Source organism: Ooceraea biroi, chromosome 4 (assembly GCF_003672135.1).
Source record: "Ooceraea biroi isolate clonal line C1 chromosome 4, Obir_v5.4, whole genome shotgun sequence".
In the NCBI taxonomy this organism is placed as follows: Eukaryota; Metazoa; Arthropoda; class Insecta; order Hymenoptera; family Formicidae; genus Ooceraea; species Ooceraea biroi.
In genome coordinates this window covers 13,099,095-13,117,380 of record NC_039509.1, presented here as the reverse complement: position 1 = coordinate 13,117,380, position 18,286 = coordinate 13,099,095, and the positions used below count along the sequence as shown (strand labels likewise).

Below are 18,286 nucleotides of genomic sequence, written 5' to 3'. Positions count from 1 at the left end.
TCCTTAGGTATCTTACTACCAATATCAATTAATTCTGAGGATTTTCCAAGACACTCGTAATAACAGACCCATCGTGTAATTTACTCTCCTATCCGCAAAGATAATCGCCGAAGGAAGGAAATAAAAGATAAATAAAGAAATTAATGGAAATAAAGAAATAAAAGGAAAATAAAAAACAACAGAATGTTCTGCAACGAAAAATCCTAATAGAAAAGTTAAAATTTCGTTAAAAGCAGAATTTTCAAAGCAACGCTCGATTTATAAAAAACCGCTAATTTTTAACAGCATTATTTTAGAGAGATTAATATCTCTTATTAAATAAAGTACATCCCCCTATGCGAGGATTAAAAAGTTCTAATTAATTTTCGACCATAGCCAGAATAAAGCTGCAAAATGAGGATTAACCACTTTAACCTTTTTCTTGCCGTTTCTATGCATATCTCTCTTTACCGTAGATTTTTCCGCCCTTTCAGAGAAAAAATTTGCACGTCACTCAGTATGTCGTTTTCAACTGCTCACGTAATTCGTGTATTACATCTCGACTTTGATGAATTTCATATCAAATACATTTTTTCAGTCTTGGAGAAGCACCATCTCAAACGGAATAATGATCGCGCATCTCACGACTATAAAAGCGCGAAGTTGCAGTACAAATTTATCTTTTAATATAGTCATTGATATTTTCATACTGCATAAATCGCCATTTATTCCAGTTCTTGATTTCTCAGAGAATTAACAAACAAGAGTTCATGAGTAGTTCCGGATTGAAGCTGTGAAACGTGAAGCAGCACTAGTTTACTAACTAAAATTTTAGAATATATTAATGATTTCAGAATTCATAAATCATTGTCAGCAGATAAGTTCCTAAAAACTTCCTGGAAATTTGTGTCTATGGCCTAAAAAGGTTTAAGCAATCCGTGGGTTTAGTGATGTGTAAAGCAATCCCGAGCGGCTATAGATCTGCAGATCTACGAATCTAGCGGTGCGCAAATCCAGCGATCTGTGGCTCGAGCTATCTACTTGTCTACGAATTTAACGATCTGCCCTAGTTATCTACGCAACCATGAATTTATGAATCTAACGTTCTCTAAGCTCAACGATATCAAAATTTGTAGATCTGCCGGGCGTAAAATCTTTCCCATGTTCAATTAATCTAAATAAATCAAAGTAGAGAGTTTTATCAGTCAAGTTAATTTTATTATTATTTTAAATTCAGAGATCTTATCTTTTAGCAGATTTATGAATAATTTTTCTCTTACCCTTTTCAAAGTTTTATTAATCAGTAAAATCGGTATAAAAGAATCATTAGTAACGCGCATTTTTGAGCAATAATATTTCTAAACATATCTTTTCAATAATTCTGAATACATTTTAATTTTAATGAAATATAATTTAAAAACTATTGCAAAATTTATTGCGTCAAAGTATCCTACGGATATTTCAATGAGCAATTTACTTGTAGTAGAATGAGTAGAGAAATAGTGTGTCAAATTAATTACAACAATATCTCATCAAATAAGCGTTTATCAAAATTTTCAAGTCACGCGAATAAAACATCGTCTCCATTTTTTCATATTAATAATATGCAAATGCTTTTAATAGTATGCAAATGCTTTTCAAATCGTTGATAATTTCTTGCCACCTCGCTGGCGATTCTCGCATCTCATCCGCCCTAGAAACGTCGATCGCGACGAACATGCCTCCGCAGCAAACACTTGCTGGCCGACCTGATCATATCTATGATACGATGCAATCGGTTTGATCGCGATCGAAGTATCTCGAAAAATACGGTCTACTATGACCCGTACGATGAGCACGAGCAGCACGAGCGGCGACTGGTCGTGCAATATATAAACGTGTATGGTACACACATAACGAATATCTTACGCGGCCACCAGAGCGTTTCCTTACACCGTTACCCGTATCGAAGTGGGTTCTCGGTTCTGGTCGCGTGCTGGTCACCCTGTTCCTTACCAATGGTAACGTAATGGCGTTGTAAACCGGCGTCGCCGGCATCCGAGGTCGTTCTCAAGCACCGGCTCTTTCATAGTGACAATTAATGCGTGGCGTTACCGATGAAAGACGGGCACGCGCGCGAGCATCGTAACGTAGATTAATTAGAGGCTTAATCGTTTTTATTGTAGCGCGTGCTCCCCGCGAGAGGATAAGGCGCGCGCTCGTCCGCTGGGGTATAATAAACGTGCAACCCTATTCTGTTTTGCGCTCTTACGCGAGGCGAACGGCCGGGGAGCTCGCGTGATACACACCAAGTACCAATTAAGACGCGATTAGGAGGAAATAATCATTCGCCGTACAATATTCCTATCGCTCGCGTGGTCGTGTATGGCTTGAGTGAAGTAATTGAGATTCTTCAATACGCGACGAGCTGCACGATGACCACGTCGTCGTCGGTGCTTAAATGGCAAATTTAATAATCGTTGATTGTGCACGTGCAATTTTTCAGCTGGTCAACTGAAAGCAAATTGCAGGGTGATTCTCGCAAGTACTCACTGCGAGACTCGTAATACGCACAGCACGAGGTTCTTCTTTATAAATTCAAGACAAAAGCCCTCTCGCATGAGGAGGAAGTCGTAATTTAATCTTTGTAATTTTAATTAAAAGTTAACTGCGGGGTAAAATTTTTGAGTATATTTGCATATATCCTTGAAAGATTCATCATTTATAACAATTTAAGTGAACTAATCTCTCACAATCCTCGATTAGTAAAAATTTCTATCTAGGATTTAATCTATTGTTCTGCCTCTAACGTTTCTGCGCTGGTTCCACCCTCCACGACTAGATTCTAAAATCTGCACTGGCCCGGAGGAAAAGATTCAAATCGTTGGAAACGTTTATTCAATTTCGGTCAAACCGGGTCAGCGGAGTTGTTCCGCGTAGAAAGTAAATCTGTTTAAAATTGAAAATAATGCGCAATCCGCTACTGTGCTGCGAGCGCGACTGAACGGCAGTAAATTGCCGTGAAAAAAGATGTTGGCTGGTATAACAGTTAAAGAACAATACGGTTGTTAGATATTAGCCGCTACTTATTGCGAGTTCACTGCAATTCCGTTTACTGGCTGAATGCGTTACGCGTAAGTAATCGTTCTGTTACACTATCGTGCGGGTACCATTTACGTGCTGCGCCGTGTGCTGTAATATTATTTTTTAGTGTTACATAAAAAACATCGTCGGACCGATCGGATCGGTAAGTAATGTTTGTAGACATTGATGTACTTTTAAACAACTGTTTACAAACGAAATGGATATTACAAAATTGCGAAAACATTTCACGATGTTACACACGTATACATATCCTGTTTTAAAGCTACGAGTTATATAAATATTAAAACGCAATTTCTTTCAACAGATCCTATTCTATTTCATTGCATTGTTTAGCTTTTAAAAGTACGCGTTTTCTGTTAAATATGGATGCATTCTGTTCTGTGTAAATATAAATGTTATCGCATATTATAATATCTCATATTATCGTAATTATCACAATAAGATACATAAGAAGCCTATAAAAGTCTGAAAAAGATATTACTGATATTTTATATTATAATGATTATTTTGTGGCATAGAAAACGATATAAATTAATCGATAGTTTCCTAATAATCCTAATCAAATAGCTCAATATTTGCAACAAATTGTCAAAGAACAGTATAACTTTAACGTATGAGAGAATTAAAAAATGTCTTTTAGAAACCTATCGCTCTCAATGTAAATTATACGTTTCCCCAGAGTACCGTTCCATCTTTCCGAGTAACTGCAAGCGAAAGAACATTAGAAACAGAAAATTCCCGTGCATGCCAAACTTTTCTTTCTCAAGTAAAAGCGATTGCGCAAGAGCTGCAGGAGGCAAACGAGTCTCGGAAAGAAAGCAGCAAAACGTCGAGAAATGCTACCGACCGCCACTTCGGCGTCGGAAGCGGCGAGGTAACTCGTGCACGATGGTATCGCGGTGTTTTTGAAGAAAAAAAAAGGAAAAAAGAAACAGAGAGAAAAAAACAGAAGAAGGAAAAGGGAAGATACGTATTCTGAAAGGTGACTGAACCGGAAGGAAACTGAACCGAGAGAATGCCGCGAGAGAGGATGAGAGGCGTTAACTCCTCCTGCGAGCTCTAAGGTCTCTCGCCCTTCCGCTTAGCCCCTCCCCCAATTACTTGGCTCTGCCAAGATATCGCTGATCGTCGACCGACGATATTTCCAGGTTGCCGCCACCGTTGCCCAGGATTACGAGGTCTCGGACATACAGTGCAGCGGCGCGGGATCGGCGGCCGATCTGCTGACGGCGAAGATCAAGAGGCCGGTCGGCTTCAGAGGCACGCCGCTCTTCGCCGACGACAGATCGGCGAATCCGCTCGCCGACATTCACTGCCAGATCAGGCCGGACCCGAACGATCCGCAGGAGGATAACTACTTCCTGAAGGTGACTGACTTCTCCCGATGCGGCATTCTCAAGAGAAACGTGAGTCATCCACGCTCGCTTCCCGCGAGTTACGCGGAACCGATTTTTACCAGGACGCCCCTCGATGATGCTCGCTCAGGACTTAACAGCCGACGTTGCACGAACGCCCGTCTCGGCGAGACTGGCCTCGCAGATTGCACCAGTCGATAGCCGACTACGCAATTCGCGGTGGATTCTCCCTCGAAGCCACCGTCGTGGATACCGATGCGAGGCCTTGCACTCGATCGAGTCGGATCGTAGCGATCGATCATCATTGAGAATACCGTTATGACGCTTCGATAAAAAGAGATATTAGCTATAAGCTAACGATGCCCGGTGTAATTCGCGCGCCGGCGATAAATCACGCTCCGAGGGAGCGCCGGACAAGGGCGTTTAGTATTTCAACTAGCATTATTCCGTTGGCATCCTGGTAAAGACTCCGAGACCGCTAACACTGTGAACGGAACAGAATAGCGTTGAATCGCGATTAAACGCGCGGTCACCGCAGGGTTTCATCCACCTGCGCGTGTGGTTCCCCGCGTTTCCCGGGGTGGTGATGCTGGCCGACCAGGAGCTGATCCTCATGTGCCGGCCGCCCGAGCCGACGCTCTTGAGGCACAAGGCTGCCGGTTTCGCCGGTACATTGTAAGTAGTATCACGCCTATTCCGTGCGCGCGATATCTTCTTGAATCGCGAGTAATAAACGAGCATTATTTCCGCCACGAGCCGCGCTCGCCGGAGCGGGTTCCCGCGCGAGTTCCTGCGTCGAGGAAACGGTTATTCGCAGCGTGCACTACCTCGTAACAGTGATATAAGGTGTCCACGCGGAGACACCGCTAAGGGGAGGAACCTTTCGACGTATCGCGATCGTCATTTATCGTCTACGTCTGAATAATTCATACGTACAAAATATTCAGCTCCGACAGAGTAATATGGAATTAAAAGTGCTTGTTGTCTCGGCTTGTCACGGCTAGTCGCGTACCGGGAAAGGAAATGATGTGTTTAATATTTCCTTAAAGTTGTCTTGCCATTTTAAATTTCTTCCGTTCGACGATATCCAGATGCTCGTATTCAGAAGATATCGTAATTGATACAATTGTACATTAAATTTATTGTGTAATTGATCGAATGCATTTAACACCAATCTTCTGTCAAAATAATATTATTCATATATTTTAATATTATTAATAGGTGCTCTTGTTACATTATTAATATTAATGAGTGCACTCATTCCGTTCTCATTTTATCTCGAACTGGCGCTAATTATTTTCGAAAGCATATAAGCCAGTGCGAGCATTTTATTACGATCTCGGATAAAATCTTCTCTGCAACTGATTAAAAATACAGGAGAGTGCAGGAAAGGAGTGCAAACAGGTAGTAGTCTTACAGAATAATTGCACAGTAAATACGTGGAACTCACGTTTCAAGGCATAATAAGCGAAAAGAAAACCAGAAATTCGCGGAAGAATTACAGAGATACGTTACAAATTAAACCTCCTCGAGCATCAAAGTAACATTCAAACATCTCGAAACTTCAAGTACAAGAGATATAAGACATCAAGACAGTAGGATGAAGGGACGCAGAGCACCGATTAATAATAGCCGACGCAACAGCCAAGGGAGTGCAACGTGCTGAAGCGATGACGCGCGATCTGCTTAAAGGGTTAATCGTTTCAGCCCGCACGGCGCCCGGGTGTCCGGCGTGGTGGAGGAGACTCCAGGTCGACTCGAGTACGAGGTGGCCCTTTATCGCGAGGCGACCGGCAACGTGTCTGATAGCTCGCAGACGGTCGACCAGGCGGTACCGATCGGCACGAAGCTGCAGCTGCGCGCCCGCATCAGCCCGGACAGCGCCTGGGGCTACATCAAGCTGCTAGAGGTGACGGTCAGTCCGGACCCGGATCAGCCTCATGCCCCTGGCAGCGTTGTGCTCGTGAAGGACGGCTGCAGGAATCGCGATTTCGCGTCCATCATACCGCACCAGCCGGCGAGGTATCGCGAGCGCAAGAACGAGGTCTTCCTCGATTTTGAGGCCTTCCTGCTCAGCTCGATGAGGGAGCGCTCCACCCTTTGGATCCACTCGCAGATCAAGGCGTGCATGGAGCCGCAAGACTGTCAACCGGTAAATAATCAGTAATTATTGGTGATTGTTAAGTACGGGAATGTGTATGTGTATGTGTGTATAAGCGGTGAAGTAATTTATATTTGTACGATTAAATATTATCTTTATACCCTCTTATTCTTACAACATGATATTATTTTAAAATAACGCTTCATGCAATTCTTTAAATAACGCGAAATTAATTTTTTGCTAACAGAAAGAGAAGCAGTGGATTTCATTATTTTACCGTTATCAATCTTTTAATTATCGTTTTTTAACAGAAATGGAATTTCTAATTTTCATGACAAATGAGTGAGTGTTTCTTCTAATTAAGCTAGAGTTGTTACAGCGCAGGAGAATAAAAGCGTTATTCAAAGGATTTTAGACAGGCTGTTAATTTTTGGACGCACTGTAGTGCATACGTGTTCTGCATGTTACGTAGTCGAAAGTTATCCTGGCGTGAATTTGTACGTGAACATTCGAACGCATCAAATACACTGGCATATCACATCTCGCTGATAGAACTCGCGGTAGAAAGAAAGCGCGATAGTTTCGAGACATGTATACGACGTGTAGAGCATGCAAACTCCATTACAGCGGGACACAGCGTGATACTCAATGTCAAAGACAATGTATAATCGAGATATCTGCGCTTGTACCTGCTTATTTGTCTGACGCAAGATATCCTATCACCATAAAATGTGAGAAAATCTGACATTCCGAAAACTGGATACACATCAAAGATGCAAATGTATGCAAATAACGATTTGTGGATCGACGAATCTAAAAGTCAATGAGCAAGAAATGCAAATTACTCTCTATATTATGCAGAGATCTGTCTAGAAAATGACTTAACTTGGAATTTTATATATATATATATATATATATATATATATATATAATTACATTTTTATATGTATTTTTCTTTTTACGAAGTAATCATAATTCTGTTGTTTATTATGTAAAAAATGATATTCTATCGTAATATAATGTATTAAATAATAGCGACGATAATAATTTTTATATGATTATACTAATTAATTGAAAAAATTCACTAATTGTTTCAGTAACCATTGATTGTTGTAGCGATTTCAAGAAGTATTAGACACGACACTGTAAAAATCACAAACACTTCCTGCTGTTGTCTACTTGTACTTCGTTAATGTTTTTGTTCTTCACAGGACTTCTGCCTAGATCTGTTCGAACCCTCAGGACACGGGAAAAAAAGGAAAAGAGCAGTGGAGGCGAATGTGGAAGCGTCGGGCGAGTTTCTTCCAAAAGTCGAGCGTTTAATCAAAAGGTACAACGATTCCACGCCGTACACAAAGTTTAAGGAGAATATCGAGTATACAGTCATGATGCCAGACGGTAAGTTCTACTTAAGAGTCCTACTTAAGAGATTAAATTTCCTTTATAATTAATAACGTAAAGATTAATAATAAAACGTATACATCTCAAATTAATCTGAAGAAAAATATTGTTAAAATCAAAATACCATACAAGCATAAAGTGCAGAACTTATACTTTGTAGTTTAGTTTTAGAATACGCGTGTTATATAAAGTAATATTTTTATTAATCTTTCTAAGAACTTCTATAATCATTGTACTATACATGATTGATCATAATTATCACAAATTGTCTTTTTTATTACAGACATTCATAGATTTTTGAAACATATATTCTTCAAGTTGTCTCTTTTCGAGAGAAAATTATATTTTCATAATTTAATTTTTCTCTCTTTTCGAGAATAATATAAATTAAAGTTTTAAACACTTTTAACTACAGAACAAAATGAGCATTACGTCGAGCGCTACGTAACGCGGCACACATCGCGTTAAAATTTTAATGCCATCAATCTTTCTCTCGGGAACAGTTTTTTCCCGTTCATGAAAAATTCATTCTAATGTAGATATGGCCCTTTCGAAAAGAGAAGACGAGCGAGATTCATTTTCTTAACATCAATTTTCGCGGCAAGATTCATGAGAACCAGAGACTGAAATTTGTGTAATGAATTAGATTGATCTGTCTCGTGTCTGGATAACGAGAACGTGAGACGTATTACGCGATCATCATAATTCTAATTAATATTCCTTGCATTACAGACTTGTACGAGAAGGTGGCGGCCGGCCTCGAAGGTAGCTGCGGAAATTTCCTTTATGTGGCTACGGGACTGGGTGCTCTGCTGGTGTTATCGGCCTTTATCATGTGCTACTTGGCATCGCGCCTTCACAGCGTGTCCTCGACGGTACAGCAAAATAAAACTATCGACGAACTTGTCAGAGATCGCACCAGGAAATATTGCGACACCATATCTGGTTATACCGGACGCTCGACGGTGCAATAAAGCAATGTACGATTGAGAGGGAGAGAAAGAGAAAAAGGGAGTCGCAAAAGTACTTTAGCGCGTAAAAGTACTCCTCGCGAAATGTATATTATACCGCGACCTAACGCGTAACGCGCATCGTACAATCAGTGTAACGACACTCTGGAAGTCGGATGGACCGACGTTACTCGCAAGGCTTGGAAGGAGGGCAACGTTACATTTATAGGCCGCTTGTCTTCCTACTTGAAAAATGCAGAACACTTGTCCTACTTCAGAGATGTAACGAGATGCGTTCAGATGCTATCCTAACGTTTCAGATTTTTGCTTAGATACGCGCCGCGCGTTACGTATTCATCGAAGAACGATTCTTGCGAGGAAGAAAAATTCCAGATCGCGTTCGATTGAGCGAGCGATGACGCCTACCGTGGAATAAAAATAGTCTACCGCGATGGGGAAGCTCGAGGACGCTGGTCGTGGCGAAACAGCACGCTATTTATGTAGGATAAAATCAGTTGGAGTTAATGACGAGTGTTAGAGTGAAGATAAATTGATAATTTATGAAAAGAACGCGTGTCTTGCCGCATAGACTTAGAGATATGCCGATAAAAACGTCATCCGCTATTTTGTAATGTAGATACGGTAGCAAGTCTGCATTAGAACATGTGTTTACGTTTTTCTGAGGAAGCGCTGTGCTTAACTGATTAAGGTGATTCTCCTCTACGTTAGTTGCAACATAAGAGATTCTTTTCATTTCAATTTCTTAATTCCCTAACGCCGATAAAAAAGCACTCAAAAGTAAGGAAAATCAATTTTGAATTTGTTATATGCGTTGTGATTGTGGTTGTCCAGCGCACGGTACGTCAATCGTACCGTCATAAAAAATATATTTGCTCGAGTAAGTTGTGCCGCAAAGTAGCGAGGAGAATATTTTATTGAAGAACCGAGTTTTCCTTAACTCGAGTGCTTCTTTTCCTGAGTCGAGGAACATTTAGAATTGATACTAGCCAACTTTTACTACACACCCAATTCATCCAACGTCGCGCACATCACGCAGTTTCAGCTGAAAGTTTCACGGTCTATCGATATTGCTCAAATACAGAAGGTAGTCTCGCTGTGACGAGCCTCTCAAACGTGCAATGCTATCACGTGACCTGATGATCCAAATGAGTAGATCCATCGATCGCTCGCGTAATTATGTAGGATAAGAACCTCGCCGAATGCGGAGGAACTCGACGGGACATTTTGGGTGGTTGCACGAATTTATTTCACTCTGTACATAAACACAAACAGCAAAATGCTCAAATTTTACAGCAAACCCTTTTACAGCGAATATTTTATATTATACAAACATACAAAAGTTCATATACAGTTTCCCAATTAAATATATTTAAAAAAATAACTTTTGAAGAAATTTTAAAACAATTTGTCCATAGCAAAAAATTTATAAAATTTCAAACAGGCACTTAAAATCTTACTGAAAAGAGTTCAATCTTTCAATTTAATCAGCGATACTTTACATTTAATAATTATTATAAATTATTCTAGACGTGGTAGAATATATTTAGAACGATTAGTTGTTCTTGGAACGTTCAAAATAACTTGACGTGCAGCTATTCTAAAAACAACTCAATTATTATTATAAAACGCTTTAAAGATCCTTAACGTACAACGTTTTAAAAAATTCCGCTGTGAAAGGGTTAAAATATTACGTATCTAATAATAATAATAATAATAATAATAATAATAATAATAATAATCGAATGAAGAGATGCATTCTAAATACGCCGCGCAAAGTAGCGCAGCGCGAGGATCGATAATCCTTAGCAATCCGCGCGGAGAGGTAATTAAAGAGTGTGACACACTATAAACGCGACTAGACGTAGATTATCGTGTACAATGAGTATTTATTATAAAATAAAAGATCAAACAATATATATATATATATATATATATATATATTCTGCGCATTACAATTTCTTCTCAGCGTCGACTCTCTCCTGTAGAAAATCACGTTAACTGTACAATATTCCTGCATAAATCCCAACTGTCGTTATAAATTTATCGGCGTACATGCCGTCCGCGTATGGAGGAACTTGTTTCGTTACATGAGGTGTTCCAGGCTGTTTATTCATCTACTCAGTCTATCCGAGTCTATCGCGCTCTAAAATCTAACTTCTTTGGCTCCGCTGATATATTTTCGGGTGTACGGTACTCTCTAATTTCGCATTAGAAAATCTTAATACTTAAATTACACGTCGTAGTAATTCGTTCGATGAATCTGTCCACCGCGTAGCGAGTTAGTCGACGCGTTACTTACTACATCTACTCACGAAACACATCCGGATGTGTCTGTTGTGAACCGTTCGGTATTCAGCCAGCATAAAACTACTAGTGTCAGTAATGGATAAAATCGCATCGCCGCGAAACGTACGGTAGGCATCTGTAAACGCTTTTAGGAACTTCCGATTAATTAGACCGAATCGAGTCTAAGTTCGTCTAGCCTGCCAATAGTTACATGATTTCTGAATGTACGGGATACACTTGCTTACGAGCTGCGCTCAGACACGCTTTCGCTGTGTAATTCGCATAAAAAGTTTCGTAAATGTAAAAAAGAATATAGAATTTATTGCACGATGAGAAGTAATCGTTTCCTGAAGACCGAACATCGCTTTTCAGTTCAACTCAACTGCGTTTGTTCAAAAGCTTCCAAATTTCGAACAAAAAATCGAACAGCAAATATAATAATCTCTAACATACATGAGAAACATATAAAAAACAGATGATAGAGTAAATGTAAAACGACGGAACGACCGCGCGCGAAAGAGAACGGTGCACGTGCAAAAATCCTTGAAATTCAACAATTTGACGATAAAACTGTTTTTTTTTGTTCCTGTAAAGTGTCTCTCGCACAATTACTTACACAATAATTACGATTATTTTCAACAGCTGAGTTAAGCAACGACATCACAACGACTCAACATCGCGTTCCGTAGAACAATAATTGCTACGCATACTTATACTCGAAGGCCCGTAACACGCGATGTATCTATAAGATAAACCTTTTAAGGTTTAATCTTTAGATATGTAGAGATATATGCCGAGTGCGCTCCAGAACTGTCGCCTACGACTAGAAAGTAAATCCGACGGTTAAGTCGTTTCATTTTTAATATTCTTCTTTGTCACGGTGCAGATAGCACCGTGATAACGAACACACAGTGCACACACTTATCGGGACCCAAAGCCTTGAGCTCTATCTCTCGCGATGTAAGAATCGATTCAGAGAAAAGAATCGCGTACCTATTAATAGCATCAAGTCTTTTGTCTCATCATCCCTGAACGGCAAGAACGTCAGAAAATTGAAAAGCTAATTTTGATTTAAGAAGTAAACAGCAAATGATACTTAATTTTCTGTTCTTTTCTACTTGAAAACTTTAAGTAAGCAATTCATGTTTCTACTAAGGAAAAATAGATTCAAGACTGGCATAAGAATAAAGAAATGAAGAAGTGGCGATAACTCTGGCACACTTTGCACATGAAATATTCCCATTTCACAGTTATTGTTGTTTTGTTTTGTTGCACATTACAACAAATAAATGCTGATTTCTCCGTATCGTAAAATCGGCGCTTCTAGCACATCGAACGACTATAAATATCTGCTTCAGCTCTGTGTAAGGCATTTCGAAACAATTAATAAATTAAGTGTCGGTGTGTGATATCATATTTACATAATGATTGTTATAAGATCTTAATTATCACACGTGTACACTCTGCGCACGTTCGAGCGAAAGGGAAACCGAAACAAGTAATTATTCAGTCCTGTCATTTCTCTTAGACTTCGTGAGGGCTTCGTAAGCAGCAAGCTCTTTTTTCTCCTTCCTTAAATTCCTATCCTCGTATTCCAACCTGCAATTAGACGCTAGATCAACACGGTGATAGGAGCATGTTCGCTGGGATATGTCGGATGCAATTGTCACCGAAAAGTTTACTACTACGGTGCGGTTGCGAGTGATGACAAGTGGAGCGTAATATGGAACTCAAGAAAAATATTGCGGAAGAGATTGTGCATATCCCATTAGATGAATGGATGATAACAAATTATAATGCAAAGTAAGTAAAACATGCGTTTATTGCAAATTGAATGAGGAATACAAAACAACCATCAACGAAATGCTTAATAAATGGAAATAAAAGGAATAATATCACAAATTGCGATTTAATATTTAAAAACGTTTGTTGAAATTCTTTATAACTGTACAAAGCTCGTTCGGCCTAAGGGGATAGAAAGTAAAATACGAAAAATTAATATATGAATTTAAAGCTTTTTTTTGATTAACTAAAAATATCCAACTTTTGCAATTTACAGGCGCAAATATAAGCATTATAGAAGAGCATTATATTTTCTAAGAACATATTTATACTTCAATTTCGCAGATATCTAACCGGATATGGTGATTCGAGAATGAAAGTTAATACGATATATAATCACATTGCGATAATGTATCATCCATGTGGTGGTGATAGTAACGTGTATACATATATGTCAGTACTTGCTCAAATAATTATCATACACGTATCTCGATCGCATGATTATACCGAAGGTATCAAGTAAAAAATCTTGCGGAAATATATCTCACTTTTTACGTAATCAAATTGAGGATGTTTGAAGTGACACGTAAATTCGATATAAAACGTTTACTCAAGATACTAAAAACCATTTGCACAACATATTAATATATATACAGAAAAGAAAACATAAAAGAAAATATAAAATTTTAATTATGCAATTATAAAATAAAGCGTAGAACATATAGAATTGCTGCCAAAAAGTTTCTTTGTCTCATAGACAAATATTCTAATAAAGGCAATACATACCTATGAAGAATGATCCTCTCGACTATTTTTTCCGTCGTCATGTCGTTACCGCTATCCAGTAATTTGAATTTACTTTGTTTCTTGGGCTCCGCGTACGGATCCGAACCGTCCTCGCACGGCATTATAGGAGTCTGCCCGTGACACACGACGGAAACATTGAAATGCTCCATCAGCTCTCTCGTAACTTCGTACGGTGCGCCAATTACGACCTCGTTCACATACTGTAAACCCAAAGACAAATGAAATGAGAAACCAGAAGACATTCATTCGGGCAGAATTCATTTTCATTGTCAAACGTGAAACAGCACGAACTGATTCTTCAGCCGATAAAAATGTAATTTCACAAAAACTAAAAAAAATTATTTAACATTTAAAATTGTTTAACATTAAAAATTATTTAACAATTTATATTTCTCCGCGGATTTACTATTAAATTTCTGCGTTGCATAACTAGCAGAAGCGAGACTCACCTTACACGCTAGCACACTGAGGACACGTTCGTGAAGATTCATGATGGGATGATTGCCACACTTGTACCGATTAACGGCGGGATCCGTGTGCAAGCCGACTATAAGATAATCGCCCTCCTTCTTGGCAACCTCCAGGAAGTCCAGGTGGCCAACGTGGAAGAGATCAAACGCGCCTGCGACGTACACGATCTTGTCGCCTGGCTGCGGACTCTTGCCGTCACTGAACTGTATGATCTTCTGGGTGGTCGGCAAGAACTGCGAGCAGCCGGTCCACGGACTCCGCGCACTCCGGTCCTGGCCCATGCGCTTGCTTGGTTCTCTGTCGACACTGTACTCATTGTCGCCCTGCCGAAAGTGTTGTCGCGTCATCAGCAGCATGCGTCCTACAAGATCAGTCGTCGAGACGCCAGCCGTCCGCTGTACTTCTCTGAAATCATCGAAGGTCTTCGTAAGACGGTTGCGCGATTTCAGACCTGTTTATTCGATCGTATAATTTTTCATTCAGCGATTTTACGACGTATTGTTTCTTTTTTTCTTTCTCAAATGGAACGTGGAACTGTACCTGTAACGACCGGCCGTCTTGACCAAGTGATACGTGTCTACGCCGTCGGCCGTCATCGTGATGTCGTCGCCGTGAACGCAAAAATCACAGTTGTACTTGTCTAATGTTTCTAACGTGGTGACATAAGGTGCAGCCTCGACTACCTCATCTACCCACTTGATGCCGCGCACCATTTTGTATCTATAAACAAAATTAATTCGCTGATATTGTTTATTCATAAAATTACGTTATCATTATTACTGTCATCCATACATTTGAGCGATTTTTCATCAAAAATTTCGTAAATAACAGACGATTTGAAATGTTTCTTTAAGGAATTATGGCAAGATTAATAAATTATTTTGCTGGCAAGGTTCTTTTTTTATGGTAATGTTATTGTGTTCTTTAGCTATTGCTTTTTCCTTAGGCAGCAAGACATTGACCTAAAATGTCAAGGTTTCAGAATTGTTTATCAGTTCTAAGATATGGTTGTGGAATATATTAATTTTTTAACATTTCTAGCCAGTAATTTGGAAGACCTCATGCAAACATCTTCTATATAATGACTAAGACATTTTTGCGTCAAAATCGCTAATGTCAATCATACATAATGCATGAGAAAAACATAAATTGTGTTCTGATGACTCATGTTCGTGACAATATTCCGAAAAATATTCATATTATCGTCAATTGTTACTGATCGTATTTAATTAAATATAATTGCCTTCAATAATTACAATATATATGAAAACAATAGTTAGATTAGAGTAGTATTATGAAAACTACTGTTTAACATTTATTACACTAGAGAAAAATACAGGAAATAATTAATGAAAAATATTTATGTACTAGCAATGCCAATTCAACGCGAGTCAAGGAAGTAAATGCACGAATTTGACAGATTCATTAATACATAATAATCAGTTCCACGATGATAATCAAACTCGCGCGAGCGATCATTATTCCTTACGTAACTTCCGCTGACGAAGCAAACGGCAGAATAGAAAAATACCTTTCTTGTTCGGTGAAAACAGGAGGGCCTTTGTGCCTCGCAATTTCTTCATCGTTGTGGACGCCTACCACCAAATAATCGCCCAATGCTTTCGCCTGCCTCAGGGAATTTGCATGACCAAAGTGCACCATATCATAACTGCAATCAGTAACATGTTATATGTATATGTAGGGTTAAAGTGATTAAATAATCATTGAATTAATATTGTGACATACATATAAAACATTGAAAGTAGATAATATTATTCAAGTTACATTAATAGAAAATTCAATGTTCATTCTGAAAACGTATAGAAAACACGAATTTATCAATAAATAAAAATATATACATATACATATATAGTTATATACATATACACACAAATATATCTAGACTATATTTATCTATCAACTGAATTTGATGGGCAAGATTTCAATTTTATCTGCGCGGAATTTCCGATCAAGACCAATTTAATAATCATTTAAGAAATGTATATTCTATCAACGGATCTTGAACATAAAATTACGTAGATAATTACTATATCGGTCGCGCGATAACGCGAAAACTAAAGTATAACCGTATAACGTTGATAACGTATCAATTTTCATACCCGACGTTTCCGCGAAATCATTATAATTTGTCGAGTTAAGACATATTAATTTACTACTATTTGCATTTACATTTCATCATTCACTCGATAATACTGCGCTCGTGCATGAAAATGCGGATACACAAGTTTACAGAAAAACAGGCTCATGTTTCAAGGAAACTCTGACAAATTCTGACAAAAAAAGTAAAATCAACATAAATAAGTCACAAACAAGTCCATTATATACGAATGTCAGCAATTTTTGCATATTTTATACATTTTTCATGCATTCTTAATTATGTATTTTATGCATAATCACGCTTAATCACTGATCGAATAAATCATTTCGCACGATTTTCATGCTGACGGTGCTATTCAACAAAAATATGCGAATAATTTGTTCCAATATTTTAATACTGTTGCTCAGTCAAGGAAGAAGGAAGAAGCCTCTTTCGTACATTGTATAGCTTGTAATTTACACGTTTTAGAGGCATAACAGCTTGAATTCGGCGCCGGTGCCGAAACGAAGGCCACGTATCAGCCTGCGCCGTTTTATCCGGACGCGGGGCGACGCGAGGAGACGCATGATGCTCCGAATTATGTCACCGGCTCCAACCAGATAACGCTGATTAACCCTTTAAGGCCGTGGTCGCGCGTGAAATCCGGTCGTTCGGTGCCTCGACCAACTTAACGCGCACCTCACACTCGAAACGAGTTTCCCCTTCTCGAGCTCTCTTTCACACCGCGAAGTCACGCCACTTCGTCACACAAATCCATAATACTGACATAAATAAATTATCGACGACTGCGCGGGGCGAAGGGAGGAATCCGGGGAGGCGGGAGAAAGTTTCAGCACCGAGACGATTCCGTTTCTCTCTCTTCCCTTCGTCGCCGACGATTGCACGTAGACCGAGAGGGAACGTTCGGGGAACGCGATTACGCTCGCTCCGTCTTGTCTGTGAGGGTTAGACGTGGCGCGACGGCGAGGTGTCCCATCGATCGCTCGCACGTCCCACGGGCGAGGCTCGCGGCGAGGAGATCCACGTCGCGCCGCCGAGAACCGGAGCACTGACGCACGTGGGCGTCGCTTTTATCGCGTGCACGTCGCGACCGATGAGACGGCGGCACGTCACACATGGCGAGCTAGCCGCTCGACGTCGTTGCCGGCCCTTTTGACACTCGGGCGCGCGAAGGGACGCTCCACGTCGCGCCAGATGGGTACTCGACTACTCACCATCCGTCACACCAGACGCGGACTTCCCTGCGGCTTTCCTCCGTCATGACGAAAGCGAGCGCGCGAAAGGTTCCCGCTTCGCAGAGCACCGTTCCTCTCGACCGCCAAATCACACGAGTGACCACCGGTGACAGTCGTTCGGTCGCCCGCGAAGATTAACCTCGAAGCGAGGGGAAAAAGTACGAGGCGAAGAGATCGAGAAGAAACACGAGCACCACGGGCCGTCTCCTAGGACCGACTGCGCGCGTCGACGTGTCGCGCGTCGCTTTTAAAATCCGCCGCCGCGCGTGTCACCGCGCGACGATGACGTCGTCGTCGTCGCGCGATGGGGACCGAAGGACGGGCGTTCGTTACGGCGCGCCTCGTGGCCACGCGAGAATGATTCCCACGACTCGTTCGTGGCAACGGAAATTCATGATTTATGCGCATTCATTTTCGATACGTGCTACACGCGAAAATGATATCGATCGTCTAACGATTCCTCGTTTTCACGAAAGGCGTGAAAGGGAGCGCGGCCTCGGCGAAATTAATCGCGTGGTTTTCCACTGGCCGGCAGGTTGGAAGGGAATTAATCAATCGTCGAGATAACGAACGGAATATTTAACATATTCGAGAACCGCATTCCTCTCGTCGCGTCATTGGATAGAACTGGAAGATGATCACGTCTTCGCCGTTCCGAATATTCCGTCTCACGCGACTTCTCATTGTCCGATACT

The 18,286-nt window shown here is 40.3% G+C and overlaps 2 protein-coding genes across 6 annotated transcripts; one reads left to right on the top strand and one right to left on the bottom strand.

Moving 5' to 3' along the window:
• Positions 1-1,696: 1,696 nt before the first annotated feature.
• Positions 1,697-10,807, top strand: LOC105278909. The gene is made up of 6 exons (XM_020031305.2): positions 1,697-1,756; positions 4,149-4,469; positions 4,957-5,093; positions 6,126-6,570; positions 7,731-7,917; positions 8,653-10,807. The coding sequence occupies exons 1-6, from the start codon at positions 1,697-1,699 to the stop codon at positions 8,892-8,894; spliced, it is 1,392 nt and encodes a 463-aa protein (XP_019886864.2). The 3' UTR covers positions 8,895-10,807.
• A 7-nt stretch (positions 10,808-10,814) lies between these two features.
• LOC105278412 (ethanolamine-phosphate cytidylyltransferase) lies at positions 10,815-17,835 on the bottom strand. Of its 5 annotated transcripts, none has more exons than XM_011337479.3 (6): positions 17,571-17,833; positions 15,769-15,906; positions 14,778-14,957; positions 14,216-14,642; positions 13,746-13,966; positions 10,815-12,776 (listed from the first exon to the last, which is right to left on the bottom strand). In XM_011337479.3, the coding sequence occupies exons 1-6, from the start codon at positions 17,615-17,617 to the stop codon at positions 12,680-12,682; spliced, it is 1,110 nt and encodes a 369-aa protein (XP_011335781.1). In that variant the 5' UTR covers positions 17,618-17,833; the 3' UTR covers positions 10,815-12,679. The 5 variants fall into 5 exon arrangements, with proteins under 5 accessions (XP_011335781.1, XP_026824729.1, XP_011335797.1 ...); XM_026968928.1 differs by lacking the exon at positions 17,571-17,833 and adding an exon at positions 17,123-17,554; XM_011337495.2 differs by lacking the exon at positions 17,571-17,833 and adding an exon at positions 16,795-17,116.
• Between the last annotated feature and the right edge of the window lie 451 nt (positions 17,836-18,286).